General features: G+C 44.1%; 2 protein-coding genes across 2 annotated transcripts in view; one reads left to right on the forward strand and one right to left on the reverse strand.

Moving 5' to 3' along the window:
- Window positions 1-24,657, reverse strand: part of SYN2 (synapsin II) — a 93,898-nt gene that overhangs the window by 44,797 nt on the left and 24,444 nt on the right.
- Window positions 767-19,696, forward strand: TIMP4 (TIMP metallopeptidase inhibitor 4). The gene is made up of 5 exons (XM_036737820.1): window positions 767-1,404; window positions 9,648-9,745; window positions 14,203-14,317; window positions 17,246-17,370; window positions 18,859-19,696. Exons 1-5 carry the CDS (start codon window positions 1,272-1,274, stop codon window positions 19,054-19,056), a joined length of 669 nt encoding a protein of 222 aa, XP_036593715.1. The 5' UTR covers window positions 767-1,271; the 3' UTR covers window positions 19,057-19,696.

The following is a 24,657-nucleotide window of genomic DNA, read 5'->3' on the forward strand; positions in this document are numbered from 1 at the left end:
CCTTGGGCATGCAAGCCACAGGTTGCCAAGCCCTGGACCAGCCCTGTCAACCACAAGCATCCTCCTCTCTTCCCATCTGGCTAATCCTGTAGTATGCAGCCAATCTGGTTAAGGCCTCAGTGTGGGGTACAGGTCCTCTTCTCCTCTTCCTTTGCCTTGACTCCCCAGGACAAGCTGCTGGAGGAAGGTCAGCAGAGCAGGGTTGAGAGGCCAAAGTTAGAAAGCCAAAGTGAAAGGGACAGACTCTGGGTTCCTGGGTGTCTGAAGCCCAGCTTTATACCCTCCCCCACTCCAGGGAAAATCACAGGAAGGGAGCTGGTTCAGATGCCAACTGTCCGCGGAGCCTGGGACCCTGGGCATGGGAAAAGGATTCAAACGCCGCTGTTGCTGGCGCCTTTCCCTCAGAGAGAAGCAGCCCTCTCTGCCTCTCTGTTTGCTGTTTGTTTGGGGCCTCACAAATAGGGCATTGAAAACACTTCCTGCAGCTGAATGACGCCCTGTGTCGCCTACCGCAGGCGGGCACTGTGGCCCAGCTCGCAGGCTGGCTGACTTTGGGGGGAAGCCTGCAGGGCGGGGCCGGGAAGAGGGGTTCCCGCAATGTCCTCTCCTCTCCCCAGGGAAGGAAGGAATCCTCTCTTCCCTTCAAGTAGTCTTTCTTCCCTCTGGTCAGGGCAGCTTTGCTTAGACCACTACTGGGACAGCAGGTCCCCTTCTTGCCTTAGCAGCCAAAAAAATCTCCCCCAGTCAGGAGAGAGGCTGGGGGATAGCAGGAGGTGGGGAGTGGAGAGCGAGGGAGGGCAGAGGCTTCGGTTATTAATAGTTCTCCTGACTCAGAGCCACCCCGTTATGCGAAACCAAGTAAGGTAACCCCCTCTTTGGAGACAAGATGCCTCTGGCTGTCAGCGATGGGCTGGGAGCTAGGCCCAGAAGGCGGGGTTAGCCCCGAGGGGTCGGGGCCATAAATAAGAGGGTCGCGTGTCAGGGAGATAAACATGAGGGGGTGCTGGGCCTGAACGGAGTCGCCAGGGGCTGTCCGGAGCCGAGGGAGGCGGAGCGCCAGTGCCAAGGCCAGCGCCAGCGTCGGAGAGGCATCGGCATCGGCAGCGCCAGCGGGGGCATAGGCAGTGCCAGCGCCAGCGCCCTCACCAGCGAGCCCCAGTCCAGCCTCAGCCCGAGAGCCCCCGGAGGGCAGCGGGACCAGGTGGGGCGCTCGCCTCTGCCCGGCGCGGCGAGGCCCGGGGTGCGCTCCGGGGCAGGGGGGCGCTGCCAGCATGCTTGCTGCCCTCCGTGCCTGGTGGCTGTCCGGGTTGCTGCTGGGGCTCAGCCTACAGCTCCGGGCCGGGGTGGAGGCGTGCAGCTGCGCCCCCGCGCACCCCCAGCAGCTGCTCTGTGCCTCGGCCATAGGTGAGTGCGCCCTGGGGCAGGCGGCCGGGAGGGGGGGCGGCTCGCGGGACTGGCTGGCACCACTCCAAACTATCTCTGCATGTAAGACTGGAGAGGGTGCGGGCCGTTCTTGTTAAGCTTGTATGATCATAGATTGCCAGAGCTGGGGAGATCATTCCAGTCCAACCCCTGGCCCCCATTTTACAGCTAGGGAAACTGAGGCCCAGAGAGAGGTAGGGATTTGTCCGAGGTGACACAGCGAGTTAATAGCAGAGGCGGGATTAGAAAGGAGGTCTCCTGACTTCCAGACTGGTGCTCTTGGCACTATCCCAGCTGCACTAGGGAGAAGGCGGGGGAGGGGGGCCTCCAGAGTTTGCATATGGGTCATTAATAAGAGTTTGCCCAATGGCTTTTATCTGGAGAAAACACTGCGTCTCCTCCCACCCCCTCTCCCTCCCCCAAAGCCAAACCCAACTCCCCTTCAAACACTCTTACACTGCTTCCTTCTTAACTCTTAAACTAAGGCATTGGGAGAGGACTCATTGCTATAGCAACATTTGACAAGTGGAAAGTCACTGGTTTTTATGGGACAAAGAGATTGTACAAAGAGTCTTCCACAGCACCCAATGACCCATGGCATGGAATCACAGTTCATTAGAGCTGGAAGGCAATCTAGAGATCTAGTACAAATTCTTTATTTTACAGAGGGGGAAACTGAGGTCCAGGGACCGGGAAAGTGCCTCAACATCCATGTAAGAGGGGGGACTAGACCCGAGGTCTTTTTTTTTTTACCTTGGGGGAGGGGGCCCTTTCCACTACATCCTCCACACTGCCTTCTCTGTCCTAGCCTTTACTCATCTAAGAAAGTTCAGCACAGTGTAGAGAATATTGAAAGATCAAGCAGAACCATTATTTCAAAAATGGGTTCTTCCAGCCCAGGACCATAGCTGCTGATGCAGAAAGTCATGGTGGGGTAGGGGAATGAGTACTTGACTTCCAGTAAGTGGTCCTAGGATCCAATTCCTGCTTTAGACAAATCACAACCTCTCTGGGCCTCAGTTTACTCATTTGTAAGATGAAGGAGTTGGACTAGGTGACTTCTAAGATCCCTTTCAGCTCATCCCGTGTGTGTACTGACTCCAGACCCTCCCCCCATTCCACCCCTTGCAAGGTTATTTTTTTTAATTAAGTCATTGAATCCAGATTGATTTCTTGGGATTGCCCTCTTTCTCTTTGAAGTTGAGTGCCAAGGTGGAGGAAAAACCCATTCAAAGTTAGAATCTGAAGAGTTCTCCTAAACAAGAACCCATTCTGTACCCTCCCCCTCATCAGTAGTCATTGTGCCAATGACGGGGAACTCTCTATCCCTGGAGGCTCTCCTTTCTACTTCTGGACTGTTCTATTTTAGGATGGCAATCCTTGACTGGAAAGCTGCCTATGAAACCTTCGTTATAGTTCTGCTCTCTGAGACTGAGTAAAATTAGTCAGATCTCTCTTCTACATGTCACAGTTCACAGAGTTTCCTTACTATGTTTTACCTTCTTTCAGCTAATTCTGTCTCATGGTAGCCTGGGTTTTAGTCCTCTTACCATCATTGCTGGCATTCTCTTGATACCCTCAGGTTTGTCCACGTCCTTCCTAAAATGTGGCACCCAGAACAGATCAAATTTCTAGGTAATAGTCTGATCAGGAAGGGTTAGGAACCCTGGTTCTGGACATTATGATTCCATCAAAGCAGCCTAAGATCACAATGAAGGTGCATGTGACTCTTTCAATGTGAATTTTAGCTAAAAACGCATGTCTTTTTCACATAAATTGTTGTCTAGGTATGGTTTCCTCATTCTGCCCTTATCATTTAGAGCCAGAAGTCACCTCAGAGGTTTGTCCCAACTTCTTCATTTTACAGATAAGAAAACTGATGCCCAGCGAGGTGATTTAGCCAATATCACATAGGTATCAAGTATAAGAGACTTTGGATGCTTGACTTTTTGAACCTGAGTGTAGGATTTTACATTTATTACTATTAGATAAGGACAATTATTTGTCTGTGTAGGTTTTCTGTCAGTCAACAAGCAGTCACTCTACAACCATTTTTAAAAACATCTATTATATGTGGAGTGTTGGAGACACAAAGAAAGGTAGAGGCTAGTCCTTGTTCTCAAGGAGCCCACAGTCTAATGGGGGAGAGAATATGCAAACAACTATGTACAAACAGGATATACACAGGTTAAATTAGAGAGAATCAACAGAGGGAAGGCACTAGTATTAAGGGGGATCAGGAAAGGCTTCTTAAGAAGGTGGGATTTTAGATGAGAATTGACAGAATCTAGGAAGCAGAAATGAGGAGGAAGAAAGTTCAGCTTGGGATAGCAAGTGAAAATACACAAGAGTTGCAAGATGGTTTGTGTAATTCAAGGGACAGCAGAAAGATCAGTACGTGGGGTGGGGGAGGGAATGTAAGGAACAGTAGGAAGGGGCCAGAATATGGAGGGCTTTATACTTGGTACTGGAGGCCATAGGGATCCAGTGAAGGTGATTAACCAGGTGTAGGGAAATGATCAAAAGTTCGCTTTTGGAAGATCACAGCTAAGTGGAAGATGGACTGGAGTGGGAGATACTTGAGATAGGGAAACCAAGCAGTAGGCTATTACATTATTCTAGGTGGGAGGTGATGAGGCCCTGAACCAGAGCAGGGGTAGTGTCAGAAGAAAGAAGGAGGAATATAATGAGCAAGGTTGCCAAGGTTGAAATGACAGGGCCAGCAACTGATTGGAAGGGGAGTGGTGAAAGGGAGTGAGGAGTTGAGAATAATACCTAAGTTTTGAACACAGGTGACTGGGAGGATGGTGATAACCTTGATAGAAATAGGGGAGTTAGAAAGAGGGGAAGATTTGGGGGGAATATAAATTCAGTTCTAAACATGTTGAGGTTCTTTGGGATATCCAATTCAATCCTAAACATGTATGAAGTCTATGGGATGTCCATATGGGATCTATGGGATATCTAATTCAATCCCAAACATATACAAAGCCTATGGGATATCCAATTCAATCCCAAACATATATGAGGTCTATGGGATATCCAATTCAATCCTAAACAGGTATGATGTTTATGGGATATCCAATTCAATCCTAAACAGGTATGAGGTCTATGGGATGTCCAATTCAATCCTAAATATGTATGAGGTCTATGGGATATCCAATTCAATCCTAAACATGTATGAGGTCTATGGGATGTCCAATTCAATCCTAAACATATATGAGGTCTATGGGATATCCAATTCAATCCTAAACATGTATGAGGTCTATGGGATGTCCAATTCAATCCTAAACATGTATGAGGTCTATGGGATGTCCAATTCAATCCTAAACATGTATGAGGTCTATGGGATGTCCAATTCAATCCTAAACATGTATGAAGTCTATGGGATATCCAATTCAAAATGTCCAATAAGCAGTGGGAGACATGAGACTAGAGGTCAGGAAAGAGACTGATGTTGGATAAATGAGTATGAGAATTACCTGCATAGTTAATAGTTGAAATGATGGAAGCTGGTGAGATCACCAAGTAAAACTGCATAGAGGTAGAAAAGAAGGAAACTCAGGACAGAACCTTGGGAGACACCCATCCATCGTTTGCCAGTGCAATCAGATAAAAGTCCATCAAAGGAGACTGAGAAGAAATGGTCAGATAGAAAGGAGGAGAACCAGCAGAGAAGAGTGCCTTGAAAATGTAGACAGAAGAAAGTATCAAGGTGAAGGAGGGTGATCTATGATGTTAAAGGCTGCAGAGAGTTTAAGAAGGATGGATGAGGACTGAAAAAAAGTCATTGAATATGGCGATTGAGATCATTGGTAATTCTGGAGAGAGCAGTTTCAATTGAATGATTAAGTAGAAAGCCAGATCGCAGAGAGTTAAGAAGGGAGGTAGAGAAAAGGGAAGAGGAGACATCAATTACGGATATCCTTCTCTAGGAGTCTGGCCAGAAAAGAGAGAAAAGAGATAGGACGATAGCTAGCAGGGATGCCATCCAGCATGTTATAGACCCCTCTCAATTAGCAACACTTAGTTAATTTTCAACCTCTCACATAGTTTGGTTCCAAGAAATCCAGGTTTTACTGCAGTTCCCACTATATCACTGCCTGGGCTATTTAGAGCCTCCTGACCCTCAGAACTCATGGAAGAGGGGGCTTTTAATGGGTGGTTTCCTTTCTTCCTTCAATGTCCTCTATACAGCTGAGACCCAATCACTCCAAAATCTTTAGGCAAAGAGATATGGAAAAACAAAGTGGGCATGCCGTGATCCCTTCCATTCCCTGGCTCCCCACTCGAGCCAGAGTGTCTATAAACTGCTCATTACCACAGCCAATGTAGAACGTGAATTTCCAACCCTACCGCCAATTAGCATTTCTATGGCCTGAGGAATCCTCTCTGCATACTGAGTAATGGCTTTCTGGACCTGACAGGACATTTTTGTGGTCTCAGCTCTGTTTGTGACTAGCAGTTAGTCCTGTTCAGATGGGCTGCGTTTGGAGCATTTTTCTTGGGTTATCTACTCAAAACACCAGGGATCTAGTGAGGTGGGGGAGGGAGATAGTTAAGGATAATAAATATGGTATTAGTGGAAACCAGTTCCAAATCTGCCTCTTAACACTTAATAGTTGTGTGATCTGGGTCAAGCTTTTCTGAGTCTCAGTTTCCTTATCTGTAAAAGGGGGATAATAATAGCACCTACCTGTTATTGTTGTTCAGTTGTGTCTGACTCTTTGTGACCCCACTTTGGGGTCTTCTTGGCAAAGATACTGGAGTGGTTTGCCATTTTCTTTTCCAGGCGAGGAAACTGAGGCAACCAGGGTGAAGTGACTTGGCTAAGGTCACACAGCTGGAAAGTGTCTGAGGCCAGATTAGAACTCAGGAAGATGAGCCTTCCTGACTCCAGGCCCGGTGCTCTACCCGCCTCACCATCTAGCTGCCAGCATCTACCTAGGATCATATATTTAGAGCTATAAGGGACCTTAGGGTCCATATGGTCATTTTAGAGATGAAGAAACTGAGATTAAGTGACTTGCTCCGGATCACACAGCTAATGTGTCCAACGTGGAATCTGAACCCAGGTCCTCTTGCCTCTAATTCCACCATTCTATCCATTATTTTGCATTGACTCTTAAGTCAACTCGGAATATCGGTTCAATAAAACATTGATTAAGCTTCTACTATATACTCCTCCCCCTCCAAGACAAAAACTGACAGTCCCTACCCTCAAGGAACCTACATGAGAATGGCATGAGCTGATCTATATGAAGCTAGCCACTATATAAATATTAGCTATTATTATTTGGAGTCATTTTCCTGATGAAGCTGCTGATGAGTAGGTAGGAGGCCAGGTGGGGATACTGCTTTGGCTAGGACCCAGCGCCAGAGACAGGGAGGCCCTTGAGATGGGCAAGGTGGTCAGGTTAACTCCTTCATGGGATAGTCCTTGAACTCAAGCTTGAAGGGGCCTGGGAGACTATCCACTCCAACATCTTCATTTTACAAATGGGGAAACCAAGGATTTCCAGGAGATGAATTCTGCGTGGATGCCCTATTGGCATGTCAAATTCAATATGGCTGAATCTGAACTCATCACTTTAGCTAATAAACCTGCCCTTCCTGTAACCCTTGTTATCTGGGTTGGTGGCACCATCATTCACTCAGTGAGCCAAGTTCATAACCTCAGAGATACCTAGTCTATCTGCTGACTTTCTGTACCACCATCTCCCCATTCCATCAGTTACCCGGTCCAGCTAATTCTCCCTCCACTCCACATCTCTAACATCTGCTCCCTGATTGACATTTACATCAATGGTATCAAACTCAAGTAGAAATGGGCCCACTAAGTTATACAAAAGGCTCCCTGATGGCTGTATACTGACTTAGAAAATCACATAGTAACATTATCTATGCTCTGTTTGTGGGGGCAGCTAGGTGGTGCAGTGGATAGAACCCTGTGCCTGGAGTCAGGAAGACCTGAATTCAGATCTGGCTTCAGACACTTTAAGTACTAGCTGTGTGATGCTGGGCAAGTCACTTAACCCTGATGGCCTCAGTTTCTACATCTGTAAAATGAGTTTGAAAAGGAAATGGCAAACCACTCCAGTATCTTTACTAAGAAAACCCCAAGTGGGGTTGCAAAAAGTTAGATATGAGTGAAATAACTGAACAACCCACAAATGCTCTGTTATATTTTTATTTATTTTCTTACATATTTCCCAATTCCATTTTAATCTGACTCTAATATATCAGACCCCAATCCTCCCCAAATGCTCTCCCCGTCCCCTTCTATTCCCCTTCCCTTCCAGCTCTGAGATTCAGAGCTTCCGGTGCCCAGGCGAGCTTCTGGCTGTACTTGTTCTCTTGTCCCTTCCTATGAAGGCTACGAGGACCTGCTAACTCCTCAGGAAGTACCTGGGCTAGACCACCACTGGATCTCACTCTTCCTGCTTTCCTGGTTCCCCGATACCAACAACAACAACAGTCATGATAACTCTATTTGCATAGCACTTGAAGATTTGCAAAGCACTTTCCAGATATTTTCTTACTTTATCCTCACAATGACCCTGGGAGGTAGATGCCGTTATCCCCATTTCACAGTTGAGAAAACTGAGACAGACAAAAATTAAGTGACTTGCCCAGGGTCACACAGCTACTAATAATAATAACAACAATGACGACGATAGATAACATTAATTAAGCACCTACTATGTGCCAGGCACCGTGCTAAGTGCTTTACTATTGTTATCTCATATGATCTTTACAACAACCCTGCAAGACATGATTATCCCAATTTTACAGATGAGGAAATTGAGACAAAAAGAGGATAAGCAGTTTGTCCAGGATCTTCCAGCTAAATGATGGAGGCTACGTTTGAACTTAGTTCTTCTGACTCCAAGTCCAGTGTTCTATCCACTGAACCATCTAGCTACTCAAGGCCACAGGGATGGAGGGGGCAGGGAATGGCGGGGAGAGAACATGAATAAAACAAGAAATTCCAGCTCAAGGCATTAATGAAGTCCCCTAAACTTGCTTAACAGCCAGGGAGAGTCTATAATTATGACGTTATAATTGTAGCTATGACATCATAACTATAATCATGACACCATAAGCATAATCATAATTATAATCATGACATCATAATTATAGCCATGATATAACTACAATCATGACATTATAACTGTAGTTATGGCATCATCTATAATAATGATTTCATAATTGTTATAACTATAATCACAATATCACAATTATACTCATGGCATCATAACCATATCCATGACATCGTAAGTATAATCATGACATCATAAATGTGACCGTGCTAATGTAACGGTGATCATGACATCATAACCAGAATATGACATCATAATTATAATCATAACATAATTAGCTGATTAGCTAATATATCTGATATAATCATGACATCATAACTCTAGTGGTGGCACCACCTATACAATGATGTCATAATTATAGTAACTATAATTACAACATCCTAATTATCCTCGTGGCATCATAACCATATCCATGACATCGTAAGTATAATCATGACATCATAAATGTGACCGTGCTAACGTAACGGTGATCATGACATCATAACTAGGATCATGACCACATATCATGACATAGTAATGATAATCACAACATCATGACATCTTTGTGGTTTTTCAAATTTCTTTTCTGTACTTTATCTCTTTTAACTTTCACAACAAGCCTGAGAGGGAGAAAGAGTGGGTGCTGGAACCCTGATCTTGTAGATGAAGAGAGAAGGGAAACAATTTACCTAAAGTCACACAGCTATTTAGTGGCAGGGCCAGGGCCCTGTTCATCTAATGCCTGCTCTGCTACACCATACCCTTGAAACATCTTGCAGTAAGTAGCCTTTCCTCTAGGCTCCTGGCCTGAAAAATACTTTCACCTGGACCTTTTAAAACTATAATTCAATTTTGAAAACTAAAAATCAATCAATTAATTAAAACAAACTATAGCTCAAATAACCATTCCCTATGTGATCTATTTCAGGTTGGCTTTTCATAGAATAGATTTTAAAAACCTCAGACACCCCAGCTCTGGTTTGGGATTTGATGGATCTTGGCTTGTTCCAGTCTTCCAGGATAACTGACATGGGAGCTTCTGGCTCATCCAATTTCTGGGATCCAGGGGCTGACCATGACAAGCTTCTTAGGCCAGTGAACCTCTACACCGCTAACTGGACCTTTCTCTTCTTTCCCTTGCAGTGATCCGGGCCAAAGTGTCCAGTGAAAAAGTGGTCCCAGCCAGTGAGGACCCAGCTGACACCCAGAAAATGATCCAATATGAAATCAAACAGATAAAGGTACAAGGAGAAGGATTGGAAATTCCCTTCCTTTCGGGTTTCAGCTTGAGATCCATGTTCTGGGAAGGACCAGCCCATGGAAGGGACAGGATGGACTCAGTCCAGGGGAATAGCTGGGTCAATAACAACCCTAAGAGGATGCAGTTAGGGTGTGGGGAGAGCTGCAATGGTCAGCACATTACAACCTTCTCAATCAATAGTGTGACCCTTTCATTTTATGCACAGAGAAACTGAGGCAAGAAGAATGACTTACCCAAGGTCCCAGAGTGAGTCAATTATAGAGAAAGAGACACAACCGAGGCCTCCTACCTCTTTTATGACTCTCCAGTTTTGCCAAAGGCCATCATCTCCTGATCCAAGCTCCTAGCACAGAAGTTCTTAAATCTTTGGTGTAATGAGCCCCTTTGGCAATCTGGTGAAATCTATGGATCCTTTCTCAGAATGATGTTTTTAAATGCATAAAATAAAATTCTTAGGATTGCCAAGGAAACCAATTATACTGAAATACTCATCAAAATATTTTTTTAAAAGCAAATTTTGGGGGGCAGTCAGGTGGTGAATTGGCTAGAGAAATCAGCCCAGAGTCAGGAGGACCTGAGTTCAAATCTGAATTCAGACACTTACTAGATGTGTGATCCTGGGCGAGTCACTTAATTCCAATTGCCTCCAAAAAAATGTTTTTATGCTCAGTGTCACATGGGGGAGTAAAGGAGATGGGATGCTCAGAAGGCCATATAGGTCACTGCCATGGGGGAGTAACAGTGTAAACTGTTACACTTTGAGGTGGCCAGAATGATTTAAAAAAAATAAACAACTAGATTCTTCTCTAAATGCTATTTGGCTCCTCTTTGGGTCCTGGGATCATTTGGTATCTTAAGCTGAGAAACGGGTGACACATTTGTACTTTTAGAGGGATTAAGAAAAGAGGTGCTTGACCATAAAATTTAGAGCAAGAAGAACCATAAAAAGTACAATACCTCATTTTATGGACATGAATATTTAGGCCTAGGGAGACAAAGCAGTTTCCCCAAGATCATACAAATGGTACGTAATGGGACCTATGACTCACTGCGTCCTGTGTGGTTGGTTAGCTGAGATTCTAGGTACTCCATTTCATGGCGCCGAGGCCCACACCGGTGCTTGTCCTGTGTCTCCCGACACAGCTCATCTCCGTAAGGTGAGAGCTGAAAAGGGCTAAAGGTCTTCCCCTGGGTGTTCCAGAGCTAGCCACCTATGATAATACCATGTACAGCCAGGAATATGGACATCAAGGCAAGACTAAGGGAAGAGGGACATTTGCTCAAAGCAAGGAGAAGAAAGGGGTTTTCTGTCTAAGTCTCAGACCTACACATGTTTGCACATAATATCTTACATTTCTCTGAATTTTTTTTAACTAGGCCTTCATTCAATAAAGAATCCTAGTGTGGAAATTCGCTCTATCAAAGCAGATCAGCACATGTTCTGCAAATTACAGTCCCTTTTAAAAATTTTTCTTTTTTCTTATCATGAATTTAACAAATATGATTGTTTCCATATAAACAGGAAAAATAAAACAGAAAAAGGAGGATTCTGCATAAAACTACAAATCTCTGTTTACATACAGCTCTGGGTCAGATAGCCAATATACGTCAGAAGCTGAACCTGAACCCAGGTCTTCCCCACTTTGAAGCCAGGTCTCTGTCCTCTACACTAGCAATGTGAAACTCAAATAGAAATGGAGCCCCCATAAGAATCCCTGTGGGCTGCATGTTGACTTAGAAAACCATATGTATTTTTAAAAAAAATATTTAAAATTCTTTTTACATGTAATTGGGAAAAATAAAATATTAAAATTTTCAGGAAAAAGAAAGTCATATATTAACATCCTCTGTATTCTGGTGTATTTTTATTTATTTTGTTAAGTATTTCCCAATTACATTTTAATCTGGTTCCTGCCTATTTGATACCTTGGGCCTACACCTACACCACTTCTCAACTATTATAATACTGTAATAATAAAATTGTTATTTCCATAGCATTTTCAATTTTTAAAAGTGCTTTTAAGGGATTTTATTTTAGCTGAAGAACTGTCGTCGAATTATAATGACCTAAAATTGTCCTGTAATTGAAGAACGTTATAGATAAGGAAATAGACAGAGAAGTTAAGTGACTTGGCCAAGGCCACACAGCTGATAAATACAAGGCAGGGTTTCCACTCAGGTCTCCCTGCCTCCAAGTCCACTTCTCTAATCACAGCACAATGTACTTTCACATCCATAAAGAGGCAGCTGGTGGTCCAGTAGGTAAATCTCAGAGCCTGGAGTCAGGAAGATCTGAATTCAAATCCACCCTCAGATATTTATTAGTTGTGTGACCCTGGGAAAGTCACTTAGTAATGGCACCAACCTCCCAGGGTGGTTGTGAGAATCAAATGAGAGAATATTTGTAAAGCCCTTCGCAAAACACATGGCACATTTTTATGGTTGCTCAGTCGTTTTTCAATCATATCTGACTCTTTGTGACCCCATTTGGGGTTCTCCTGGCAAAGATACTGCAGTGGGTTGCCATTTCCTTATCCAGCTCATTTTACAGATGAGGAAACTGAGGCAGACAAGGTTAAGCGACTTGCCCAGGATCACACAGCTAGAAAGTATCTGAGGCTGGATTTGAACTCAGAAAGATGAGTCTTCCTGATTCCAGGACTGGCACTCTGTACACTATGGTACCACCTAATTGCCCTACTGGCACATAGTAAATGCTTAATAAGTGCTTGTTTCCTTCCTTCCATATACAGTATCTCCTCTGATCCTCATGACAACCCTATGAAGTAAGTTATGTGTCCCCTGTTTTATAAAGAAATTGAAACTCAGGGAAGGGGAAATGACTTGTTTAAAGTCACCAAACATGTGAATGGCAGATTAGGACCCAAAGTTAGATCTTCAGAATCTAAGGCCATTGATCCTTCAATAGCTGGCTCAATTCAGTCAACATTCAATAAGCATTCACTGAGCAGCTTTTGTGTATAGATCCCTGTGTGGACAGACTCAACAGAGGGCCATAAGAATAATTTTCTTCCATTTTAAATGTAAATTATTAAATTTATTTTAATCTATTTAAATTTATAAAATTTAAATGAAAAATTTTACATTTAAATTTTTAAACTTATAATTTTTTAAAAGTTTGTTCATTTACTTTTTACAAATAGGAACCTTAAAATTTTCAAATTCAAGCTGCCCAAACTAGGCACAGAAATAGGGAGACATATGCATATGCATACACACATACATGTGAGTGCCGCACATGCACATGCACACACATGTTAAACATAAAGACACAGACTTTTATGTAGAACTGCTATAAACTCTTATAATAGCCCCAGTAAAGACTTTTAAGACTGTTGTATTTTTGTATTTAATTATATTTCTTGGAACTGACCTCATGGGCCAGATGACATCAGGTTAAGAGCCAAATTTGGGCTGTGAACTGAAGGCTCCCTAGTCTTACTCTAAAGGCAAATATGACCTCAGAACAAATATTATACTGTAGATTGGAACCCAGATCTGTGCCTGCAAAATAGAAAAAGCTCCTGCTATGTAGGGCAGACCGCTAGAAACTTGTAAAGCACGGGCTGCTTCTGTGATCCTCCTTAGCCATGACTGGCCTTACACATAGGTGAAAGAGGAGGTTGTTTATGTGACTCATTTGGAATCTTGGGAAAGAAAGTCTTCTTTCCCAAATATATCCTCCCCTGTCATTGTTTCCGGATATTCCACTGTTAGATAGTCATTCCTTTTGCTTAAGACATTGTCTCACTTTAAAACGCAAACAACCTTGGCAAAGATAACACATTAAGCCTCCGAAGTTATTTATATCTTATTATGATGAGATTCTCATTTGCTTTCCTGAGAGGTTTAGGGAGGGGGATGAGGAAGGAAGAGGAGTAAAAATATAGGAGCCAACACTAGAAATTGAGGTTGGGCTGAAGCAGTCTCTTTCTTATCCTCTTACAGAAGTGGTTCTTAACCTTCTATGTCATGGGCCCTTTGGCACTTTGGTGATATGTATGGACTCCATCTCAGAATAATGCTTTTAAGTGCATAAAATAATATACAGTATTATAAATGAAGCCTATTACATTAAAATGTGATTATTAAAATAAACAAATGTTCATAGATCTGAGATTAAGGATCCTTACTTACAGCCATTTTCAGAGGGAAGGGGCAAAGAGAACACCTGTAACAGTTCTGTTCCAAGTTGTATCCCTCATCCCACATCAGAGCCCCGAGACTACCTTCCCAGTTTGTGGGATTCTCTTTGCATTAAAATTGGCTTAGCTAGGCCTGGCATACTCCTACAATCCCTGAAATGACCTTTCCAGTTGGTCTTGTTAACGATGTAAAAGTGAGGCATTCGTGCATGCACTTATTTTGCCACAATTGCCATTCACTCCTATTTGCTTTTCTGAACTTGTCTTGCAGATGTTTAAAGGGTTCGATAAGGTGAAGGACGTTCAGTATGTCTACACACCATTAGACTCCTCTCTGTGTGGGGTCAGGCTAGAAGCCGATAAGAAGAAGCAATATCTCCTCACTGGTAAGTGCCTCAGGTCAATGAAAGGGGCCTGGCTGGGGGAGCAGAGCAAAGCCAAGCCTCTCACTCTAGCTTGAGGCCTCTGGCTCCACGGGGTTGGACTGGTTCAATCAATCAATAAACATTATTAAGTGCTTACTATGTGCCAGGCACTGTGCTAAATGCTGGAATGGTTGGGGCCCTCCAAATTATGCTCAGTTGGATTTTCTTAGGAACAGAAAGAACCTGTTCAGTGAGAGGCAAATCATAGAATCTCATGGTTAAGAAAGTACATCCTTCTACAGAAATGTTCTCTATAGCATCTTTGATGGCCATCCAATCTCCATTTGAACACTATTATCGATGGTGAACTCACTACCTCTACAAGAGAGCCTGTGTCATTGTTGGACAACTTATAGCTGCCAGAAAATTCTTTTTTATGTTAAGCCAAAGTCTGCCTTCCAGTAACTCCTATCCGTTGGTACTGGTCCAACCTGCAGGAGTGAAACAGAACAAGTTTACTCCTCCTTTTCCACACGAGGGCCCTTCAACTGTTTGGAGTCTGTGATTATTCTACCCTTGTCCCCGAGTCTTCTCTTTTTCATACTGACCTGGCCCAGGATCTCCAAGCATTCCTTGGTTTTCTGTTCTCCTACCCTCCTCGTTCTCTTCTGGACCTGCTCTAGTTTGCCAGTGTCTCTCTTAAAACGTGATACCTGGTACTGAACACAATATTCTGTATATGGTTCTGATCAGACCAGAAGTGGGTAGGACCATTACTTCTAGACACAACAGAAATCTTTCACAGCCGTCTATGTAATCTAGTCAAACCCCTCCCAGATCTTAGAACCACATTTGGAGTAGGGGGGAGTAGGTTTATTCTGCCTTTGCTCTCATACCATTTGATTGGAAGATCCCACTGTGCATATTGTTGGTTGACCATCAAAAAGCATTTGGTTCATTACCATGGAATGCCATATTAAAGACCCTCTTCCAACAGGATGCCTCTGTGTGTACAAATCACAACGAAAACTAAGATTCCTGGAAAGATGTAACAACACAAAAAACCTTGTTCAGGGAGCTTCTAGTCATCAGTATCAAGTGAGATATGAAATAGAGAGGGGTATTTTCACCCAAAGGTGTTCACCGCTGTCATGGTGGAGATCCATCAGTAAGTCCAAATGGAATAGAGTTAGATCTTCTCTGCCAATATAGATGACACCTTGGTGGAAGCTTATATCTGTAAAATTGCCTGGGTAATGAGAAGTTAAGTGACTTGCCCAAGGCCACACAGATGGTATGAGTCAGAGGTGGGACTTGAAGCCCAATCTTTCTGACTCGAAAAACAGCTCTCTTATGTTATATAGCACTTTAGGGTCTGCAATACCTCATTTGACTCTCCTAACAATCCCATGATGGAGGTGCTATTATTAACCCATTTCATAAACAAGGAAACTGAGGTTTTTGGTTGTTAGGTCCCCTGCCCAGGGTAACACAGATAGCAAGTGTGTGAAGTGGGATTTGAACCTTGGCCTTACTGGCTCCAAGTCCTGTGGCCTGATCCCTGTTCCATATTTACACAGGGTGTAAATATGGTTAGTTCTTGGTTGATCCTCATTGAATGAATGCTCTGAGGGACCCCTGGCATAATAAAGAAGTATAAGACACAGGTCCTGCTCAAACTAGTGGGGAGGAACAGATATGTAAAAATGTAGAATTAAAGAACGACAAAAGAGATGCCATGTGTCAGTATTTACTAAGGACCAAAGAACTAAGTAATCAGGAGCAGAAGTGCCAAATATGGGACCCACAGCCTCCCAAGTGCAGCCTGAACCAGAGCCAAATTAAAATATAATTGGGAAATATTTTACAAAATAAATAAAAAATACAGCAGACCATAGATAATGTTAACATGTGGTTTTCTAAGTCCATCTGCTGTGGCAGGGCCCCTGTTTCTATTTGAGTTTGACCCCAATGGGCTAGGGCAATGGTCCCCATTTAGTGGTTCTCAGCCCCCGTGGAGGGTCACAGTAATGGCCCAAGAAGTTCACGCTACTGATTCTTTAATGGAGCCTTAAGGAGTAAATCATTGTAAAGACTATCACGAGGGGCAGATTAAATTACCCTGGGGGTCACAACGCATTCTTTGTTGGAAAGGGTTCACAGAACAACAAACATGACAAGGCACAAGGATGGTGACACCAGTGGGTATCACAGCAGAACCGAGCAGGGAGGGATGGGTGGAAGCTTGGGTGGCAAGAGAGGGCTTCGTGGTGACAGTGGCGTCTGAGGAAGGCACTAGAAAGCACCCATTACATGGAGCTTTCAGGTCTCCAAAGCACTTTGGCTGAAACCACCCTTGGAAGGACTGCTGCTATTACGAGAACCTGAGGAAGGTTAACACCTTCCCCAAGGTCACATAGCCAGGAAATGGCAACGCCAGTTCTAAGTCCACGACATCCCACCATCTCATCACCCTCTTGAAGCATGGGATAAGTGTTGAGGACTGAGGATGGCATTCCTGGAGGGGAGGTTAGGAGGAATGGAATGATGGAATCTCAGAGGTGGAAGGACTCATGGAAAGTCAAGGGAATCATAAGGACACCATTTTAGTTGGGGTAGAGATATTTCAAATGATAAATTTTAAAAGATAGGCGGGGCTGGATTGCATAGGGCCTTGAATACCAAGCAAAGGAATTTCTATGGTGCTGCATATCCGTGTGTCTTCCCAAGTGGTATAGTTTTTCAAATCTCCTCCTGAATCCAGAGCTTAGGAGGAAGAGAGGAAAGAAGGGAAGGCCAGGGAGGGGCAGCTCCAGCTAATTAGTTCCACTCAACCACTGTTATTAAATGTCTTGAGACTCTGGTCTCCAGGAGGGCAATAGTCCCCCAGGAGCCTTATCTGAAGGGTTGCAGAGGAGCATGGCTGATGACTTTCTCTCCTTCCTACAGGCCAGATTCTAGAGAATGGCAAAGTATTCATCAATATGTGTAATTACATAGAGCCCTGGGATGACCTGTCCTTCCTGCAGAAGAAGAGCCTGAATCATCGATACCACATTGACTGTGGCTGCAAGGTAAATGGGAATAAATGCATGGGGCAGGGAGAAGGGAAGGCTGGAAAGGATGGTTCTGCTCATAGACCCCACCACAGGAGTTAGAAGGGGGAAAAAGCAGGATCAGAGAACATCAGAGCTAACATTATTCGCACTTTTTTCATGAGTAACTGAGGTTCAGAGAAATTGCTTCCCCAAGGCTACTTGTGACTTGCCCAAGGTCACAAATGTAGAGATGGCCACCTTTAGGATCAGGGTACTCTGACATGTATATGTATATATGTATATGTGTATGTACATGCACATGTATGCGTGTGAGGTGTACGCGTATGTGTGTGTGTATGTACATGTGTACGTGAGTATGTACGTGTATGTATATGTGCATGCATGTATCTGTGTGTATGTATAGATGTGTTGCATGTATATTGTGTGAATGTATGTACATGTATGTGTGTGTATATGTATACACACATATATAGACATACACACACACACACACACACACACACACACATATATATATATAAAATTTGCTACCTGTATGGTCTTACTTAACTTATCTGAATATTGGTTCTTTCATCTGTAGAAAAGGGTCGGAGTAGATGCCCCTGAATCTTTGATCCCAAGGTGGTGCAGAGACCTTCTTTAGAAGTTACATTCTCTGCTCCAAGGGACACTGGCCAAGGAACATAGTGTGAAAGGTTCCTACTGGGATCTTTTATTTCCCTCAATAGAGGAAGCAAAAAAAAAGTTTACCAAGTGTGTTTTGCAAGCTAGCCAAGTAAAGAATAGCAGGAGAAAAGAGAAAATAAGAATCCTTTGCAGTTGGGAGATAGAAGACTTGAGTTCCGAATCATGTTCTGCCAAGAATTCACACTCCTGGGTCATGTAAAGTAACCTCCACAGGCCTCAGTTTTGTCAGGTGTAAATGAGGAGGTGGAATCTGATGAGCAGCTGGGTGGTGCAGCGGATAGAACACTGGGTCTGGAGTCAGCAGAACCTGAGTTCAAATCCACCCCTACACATTTCCTAGCTGTATGACCGTAGGCAAGTCACTTAACCCCTATTTGTCTCAGTTTCCTGAAATGGGGATGATAATACCACTTACCTCCCCAGGTTGTTAGGACCAAGTGAGATCATAATTATAAAGCTCTTAGCACAGTGCCTGGCACATAGTAGGCCCACTATATATGTTAGTTATTATTATTGTTGGTGTTATCATTTATTATTATCTCTAAGGTCCCTTCCATGTCTAAGATTCTTTATTCAGTGATTCATGAGTCTAAACACATTCTTATAGGTTCACAGATCCAGAGACCAACCTCTGGATGAGGCAGCCCCTCATTTTATGCAGCTGAGTAACTTGAGGCCCAAAGGGGTTTAGCAACTTGCCCAAGGTCACATAGGCGATAATCATCAGAGTCAGGATTTGAACCCAGGGCCTTTGGTTCAAGAAGTCAGTGAATGTTCTACAGTACCGCCTGACCCCGTATGTTCTGCTCTGTCTAGATCATCACCTGCTACACAGTGCCCTGCTCCATCTCGGCCCCCAACGAGTGTCTCTGGACAGACTGGCTGATTGAGCGGAAGCTCTATGGGCACCAGGCCCAGCATTACGCTTGTGTTAAGCGCAGCGACGGCACCTGTGGCTGGTACCGAGCTGGCCTCCCCCCTGAGAAGGAATTCATCGATGTCAGTGAGCCCTAGAGAGAAGCATTACCACACACTCAGCCCCAGCCCCTGAGTGGCCTGGAGGCCAGATCCATCCATCCATCCATCCATCCATCCACCCATCCATCTATCCATCCATCCATCTGTCCATCTGTCCATCCCTGCACAGCTTCCCACTGCTTAATGTAGCCGCCGCTTAGGAATGCTGCCAACCTCATGGAAGGTACCGATGTGTGTGGAACCAGCGGCTGGGGGAGAAGAGGGCTCACGCTCCTGGCGGTGGCTGTTCTGAGAAGGCCAGTCAGGCTTGGGGTCCAGAGTCCCTCTCTGTGCTGGGAAAAGCAGGACCGCCCCAGCCAAGGGGCCAATGGCCTGTTCCCTCTGCTTTAGTTTTGTTCCTGTTACTGAGCAGGTTCTGAAAAAACAACTCCCATGTAATAATGAATCAATCTTTCTAATTGGGCTGGGGCTTGTTTGTGTCCCTCTCCAAAAACAAAATGTTGAAACAGGAGCAAAAGTGCTTTCCATGTCTGGAGCCGACATGGTGCAGGCCGAATATCATACAGCGTGTGCACAGATTATTAAAAGCCCCGTGTTGTACAAGAATAACCACTGTGGTCACAGCAAGTGGAATGGGTTGATTTGGGGGAATGATTAAAAAGCATCTTGTACCCTTGGTGTGCATGGAGGTGTCTTCTCAATTCATCTCTCCCCTAGCCAGGCCTGGACAGAACCAGCTGCTGCTTACTGATACGGTGTAATTACCGGTGGGCTGGGGAGCCCTGGGAACCCCACATTCCCACCCAATGCAGAAATTCTTTCTCTAATATCCATGACTGACAGTCCGCCAGCCTGTGTACCAAGGTTCCAATCAGCCTGAGTCTACTAACTGTCAGAAACATCTTGTCTATATCAAACCAACCTGGGTTTCCCTGTAACTCTCACCCCCTGGCACTTGTTGGACCCCCTGAAGAAACTCAGAAGTTCAGCCCTTCTATATGAAAGCCTTAATGCTCCTATAATCCCTCCAGCATTTCCTCACATTTCCTAATAGACTTCCCTCCCCACCCCCATAAAAATAGCCCCCCCATTTATTTGCCAATGCCTACATTTCCACTATTTGAGCTTCCGTCCTTTAGCATAACCCAGGGATTCTTAATCTTTCCTGTATCATGGACTTCTTTGGCAGTCCAGTGAAGCCTATAGCCCCCCTACTCAGAATTGTGCTTTTAAATGCAATAAAATAAAATAAAGGAGACTATAAAGGAAAGTAATTCCACTCAAATACAGTTATATTAAAATATAGCTAAAATAAGCTCACAGACCTCAGGTTAAAAACCCTGGAGCCCAAACAAGGGCCATTGTTCACTGTTAAAATATCACCCCTGCCCTAGAAGGTACACTTAAAATCCTCTTTTTTGGTGGAAGGGGGAAGGAATCCAGACTTGTGATTTCATGAGTGTAGGAAACTCCCAGTTAGGACATTCCCCTTGCCAATGCAGGTTAGTTACTGTTCTATAACTTCAGATCTGAAAGAATTGCCAGGAAGGCAGGGGATGCACTAAGAGGTTAAGGGACTTGCCCAGGGTGTCTCATAATCAGAGGCAAGAATTAACTTGAATCCAGGCTCCCCTCACATTAAGGCAGGCCCTCTGTTAACTACATCAGGCTGCTCCTCCTATTAGAATCTCCTATGCATTCATTAGATCCTTTCCCCCACTCAGAAAACAGATTTTGACAGTAAGGAAAGTAATCATACGTTGATTTGACACCTGGAGACCAGATGGTGGGGTGGAAGGGGAGAGGGATGAACAAGGAGTGAATGACATTGAAGGAAGAAAAACCAGTGAAAGGTAAGGTTGGCTGTCCTAAGGACAAACTCTGCTGGTTTCATCATTTTTCCAAGGGTAAGCCTCGCTTGATGTTTATAGGTATAGGGTGTCCCAAAAGACATCATGCAAGATCACAGCTGCATGAAGACTTTTGGGACACCCCCAGGTAGGAACCATTAATAAAAAAGCTCATAATTAGTATCAGCTATAACTTATCCAAGCCTTACTGAGTTCAATGGGTAGAGATAGATAGATGACAGATGCATACATACATACATACATACATACAGAGATGATAGATAGGAGTTAGATGGATGGAAAAAAATGGATAGAGATACATAGATGATACATACATAGATGATAGATAATAGCTAGCTAGATACAAAAAATGAATGGAGGAAAATTGCTAGACAGACTGATAGACACACACACACACACACACACACACACACACACACACACACCTGACTATGACAGGTTTCTACCTCCACCCTCAATGCCACCAGAGAACACAATGCTCTGGCAGCCTCGCCCAAGGTCTACTCACCTCTCTACTACTTACTACCTATGTGACTTTGAACAAATCACTCCAGTTTTCTGGGCCTCAGTATCCACATCTGTGAAATGAGTGGGTTAGACTCATTGGCTTCTGAGGTCCCTTCCATTTGTGCTCCCCATCTTTCTTTTTTTGGCGGGAGGAGGCAATGGGGATTAAGTGACTTGCCCAGGATCATACAGGTAGTAAGTGTCTGAGGCTAGATTTGAATTCATGCCCTCCTGATCCAGGGCTGGTGTTCTATCCATTGCACCACCTAGCTGCCTCATATTCACTATCTTTTGAAATTATCAGAGGTAGAAACTAAAACTTCCCAGGAGTCCCTGGCCAGCCATCACTTCTTCTAACTTTCTGACTCTCCATAGGGCCTGGCAGATGGACAAGGCAGATGTTTTAGCTTTATTTTGTTTTAGGGAGCTTTGTGCTTTTAAAATGCATGTGTTTCTATTTCTCTCTCCCATTTGAGAAGTTCAGATTGCCACTGAGAAGAGAGGGGTGTAGGTAATGTGTGTGTGTATGTGTGTGTGTGTGTGTGTGTTTCCTGGGGGAGAATACTCCATTTCACAGGCACCGAGTGTTCTCTTTTTGGTGCATAGCAAAGAGCAGGAAGGGAGAATAGAGGCCTCCATTGGCCCTGGAGCACCTGACTGGTTGCTGCTTAGTTCCTCAGTATCCAATAAGCCTCAGATAGGGCTTCCAGGTAGGGAAGAGGAGGGTCCTAGGCATAGATCGCTGGAATCTGAAATAGGTCAGGACCACATTCTGGTCTTTTTAAAGACTCAGATTGTGAATTAACTGGATTCTGACTTTGTTAGAAGTAGCTCCGGCCCCTTGAGACAGTTCAAAGAGATTAACGTTGTCCTTCAAAATGGTGGCTTGTTTTAAGTTGAGCATTGGACATTGGAATATCAGAAAGACCAGAAATCTTGGGAGTCCCTCCACTTATCACGCCATCCCCCTGCCAGGTTCAGAGTCATTGCTACTCTTTATGGAGCACAGTCAAATTGGCAAAGCTCTTTGCATAATTAACTCTCCAGCACTGGCACCCTTACAAGGAAGCTACTCAAATGCATCTGTGATTCCCACCAGTTTGGATGCTCCCTCCGACACTATAGATGCTTTGTGAGGGCAGGCACTCTAGTTAGGTGCAGAAAGGCTCTTCACCAGGAATCAGGCCACTTGGTGTTCAATTTTTTGGCTGTGGCAACTCAGAAACAAAGAAAAATACTGAGTGTTCCTCAATCCTGGGCATCCGCAGTCCCGTGTCTATGGTGCAATCAGAAGAGACTAAAGAATCAGTTTTTAGGCCATCTATAAACTTGAACTTGGCTGTTGGCACTCTAAACGTGAGAGTGTTGTCCAATGAGTGGAAATGCTGTTGGAGGAACTGACTGGTACCAGTCAATGTTCTCACTATAAATGAAACATGAAGAAAGAATTGCAGCTAAGTGGAAGGCTGACTTGGAGCTACCTACAGAATCAAAGATTTGGACCTAGAAGAGACCACAGAGGCAATCTGTTCCAACTTCTCCATTTTATAAATGAAGAAATTGAGGCCCAGAGAGGGTGACTTGTCAGAAGGCACAAGACAAAGGCAGAATATGAACCTGTCTCCAAAGTCAGTTCTTTTTTCATCATATCCTGCTGCTTCTCTTGAAGTCTCCTCTCCTTGGGATGTCAAAGAAAGGAGTTGATTTTTTTCACAAGTTGGTATTGCAGGTATTATTGCCTTATTTTTATGGATGACAAAACTGAGGCCCAGGGTGATAAAAGTGACTTGCCCGTAAGTCACATAAGTAGCAAGTGAACCCAGGCCTTCTTGACCCCAAGTTCAGCAGTCTATCCACCATCCTATACTATGTCCCAGGAGGCAGAGGTAGGGTATACAATGATAGGATGGCTGTGATACCTTTAATCCTTTGCTAACGTGAAGTCCAAGTCAGTTATTCCAGAAATACTCATGTGAACAGGATAACAGATGAGCTGGATTTATTAATATTATAGACAGCATGTATCTTCAGTGACCCAATACAGAGTATTCCTCAGCATGCTACTTAGGTGCTCAAAACAATCAATTTCCTCTATTTTCTCCCTACATCCCATCCCATCTTCAAGAGTCAAGAGTTGATAACAGCTAAATTATCTCCTTCCCTTGCTCACAAAGCCTCCTTTAAACCTGTCCCCACATACACACCTGGCCCAAAAAGAAGGAAAGAGACCAGAATCTTGACACATTATTTTTAAAAAGTTGTCAACCCATGGTCAAGAACATCAAAACTCTTACATGGATGCAGGCCTGCCCAGAGACAAGACTTCTCAAGGCCTTCCAGCCCTTGAAATTAAGGGGAAAGAAAAGAGAAGGAACCGGTGGTAAGGGAGTAATGTGGTACCAAGTCAAGAAACCTGGGCTTAACTCTTCAGATTGTCTCTGTGATCTCATGTGAGTTAATCCTCTTCTCCAGGTCTCAGTATCCTCAACTAGAAAAAGGAGGAGGGGAAGCTGAACTATATCATTTCTAAGGTCCCTTCCAACTCTAAAACATTCTTTTCTAAGGTCCTTCCCAGATCTAGCAATCTATGATCCTATGAATTCTAGGACTTGGGCAATATGTCTGCTTCCAAGTACTGTCTTAAAGTCACTTGTTGACTACACAGAGCCAGTAGAGAAAAACCATGCACCTACTCTCTGACTCTGAAAATGGAGAGAAGTGGTTGAGGGGAAGGAGAAAGGATTTGAACACACAGCTGTCATGTAGAAAAAGTCTAGATTCAGTCTAGATAATAGCTTTAGAAGGGGCCTTAGCAGCCATCCAGTTCAACTACTTCAGTCTACAGGTGAGGAAACTCATCTGAGACCCAGAGAAGTGGGAGTAATTTGCCTAAGATCACGCAGAGAGCAAGTGGTAAAGTGAAGATTTGGACCCAAGTCTTCTAATTTCAGATCCAGTCGAGGTTCTTCCCATTGTATCACAAGGCCACATTTCTACCAAGTCATCTTGCACCCTGCCCTTCCAAGAATCCCAGGGTAGCTGCAGTCTAGGGGAAGTGGGAGGTAACCAGAAGAACCAGATACATAGTCATTGTGACAGTAAGAATGCCATCTTACATTTATTGAGTGATGAGGAACTGTTTTGCTTTATTCTTTGTAGCACAGTGTCTTACACATAGAGAGAGATGTAGAGACTGAACCTGTGGTTTTACCGGTACAGGGAACTTGCAAGTGAGGAAATTCCCTCTACCAGTGCAGGC

This window comes from Trichosurus vulpecula, chromosome 9, assembly GCF_011100635.1.
Source record: "Trichosurus vulpecula isolate mTriVul1 chromosome 9, mTriVul1.pri, whole genome shotgun sequence".
NCBI lineage: Eukaryota > Metazoa > Chordata > Mammalia > Diprotodontia > Phalangeridae > Trichosurus > Trichosurus vulpecula.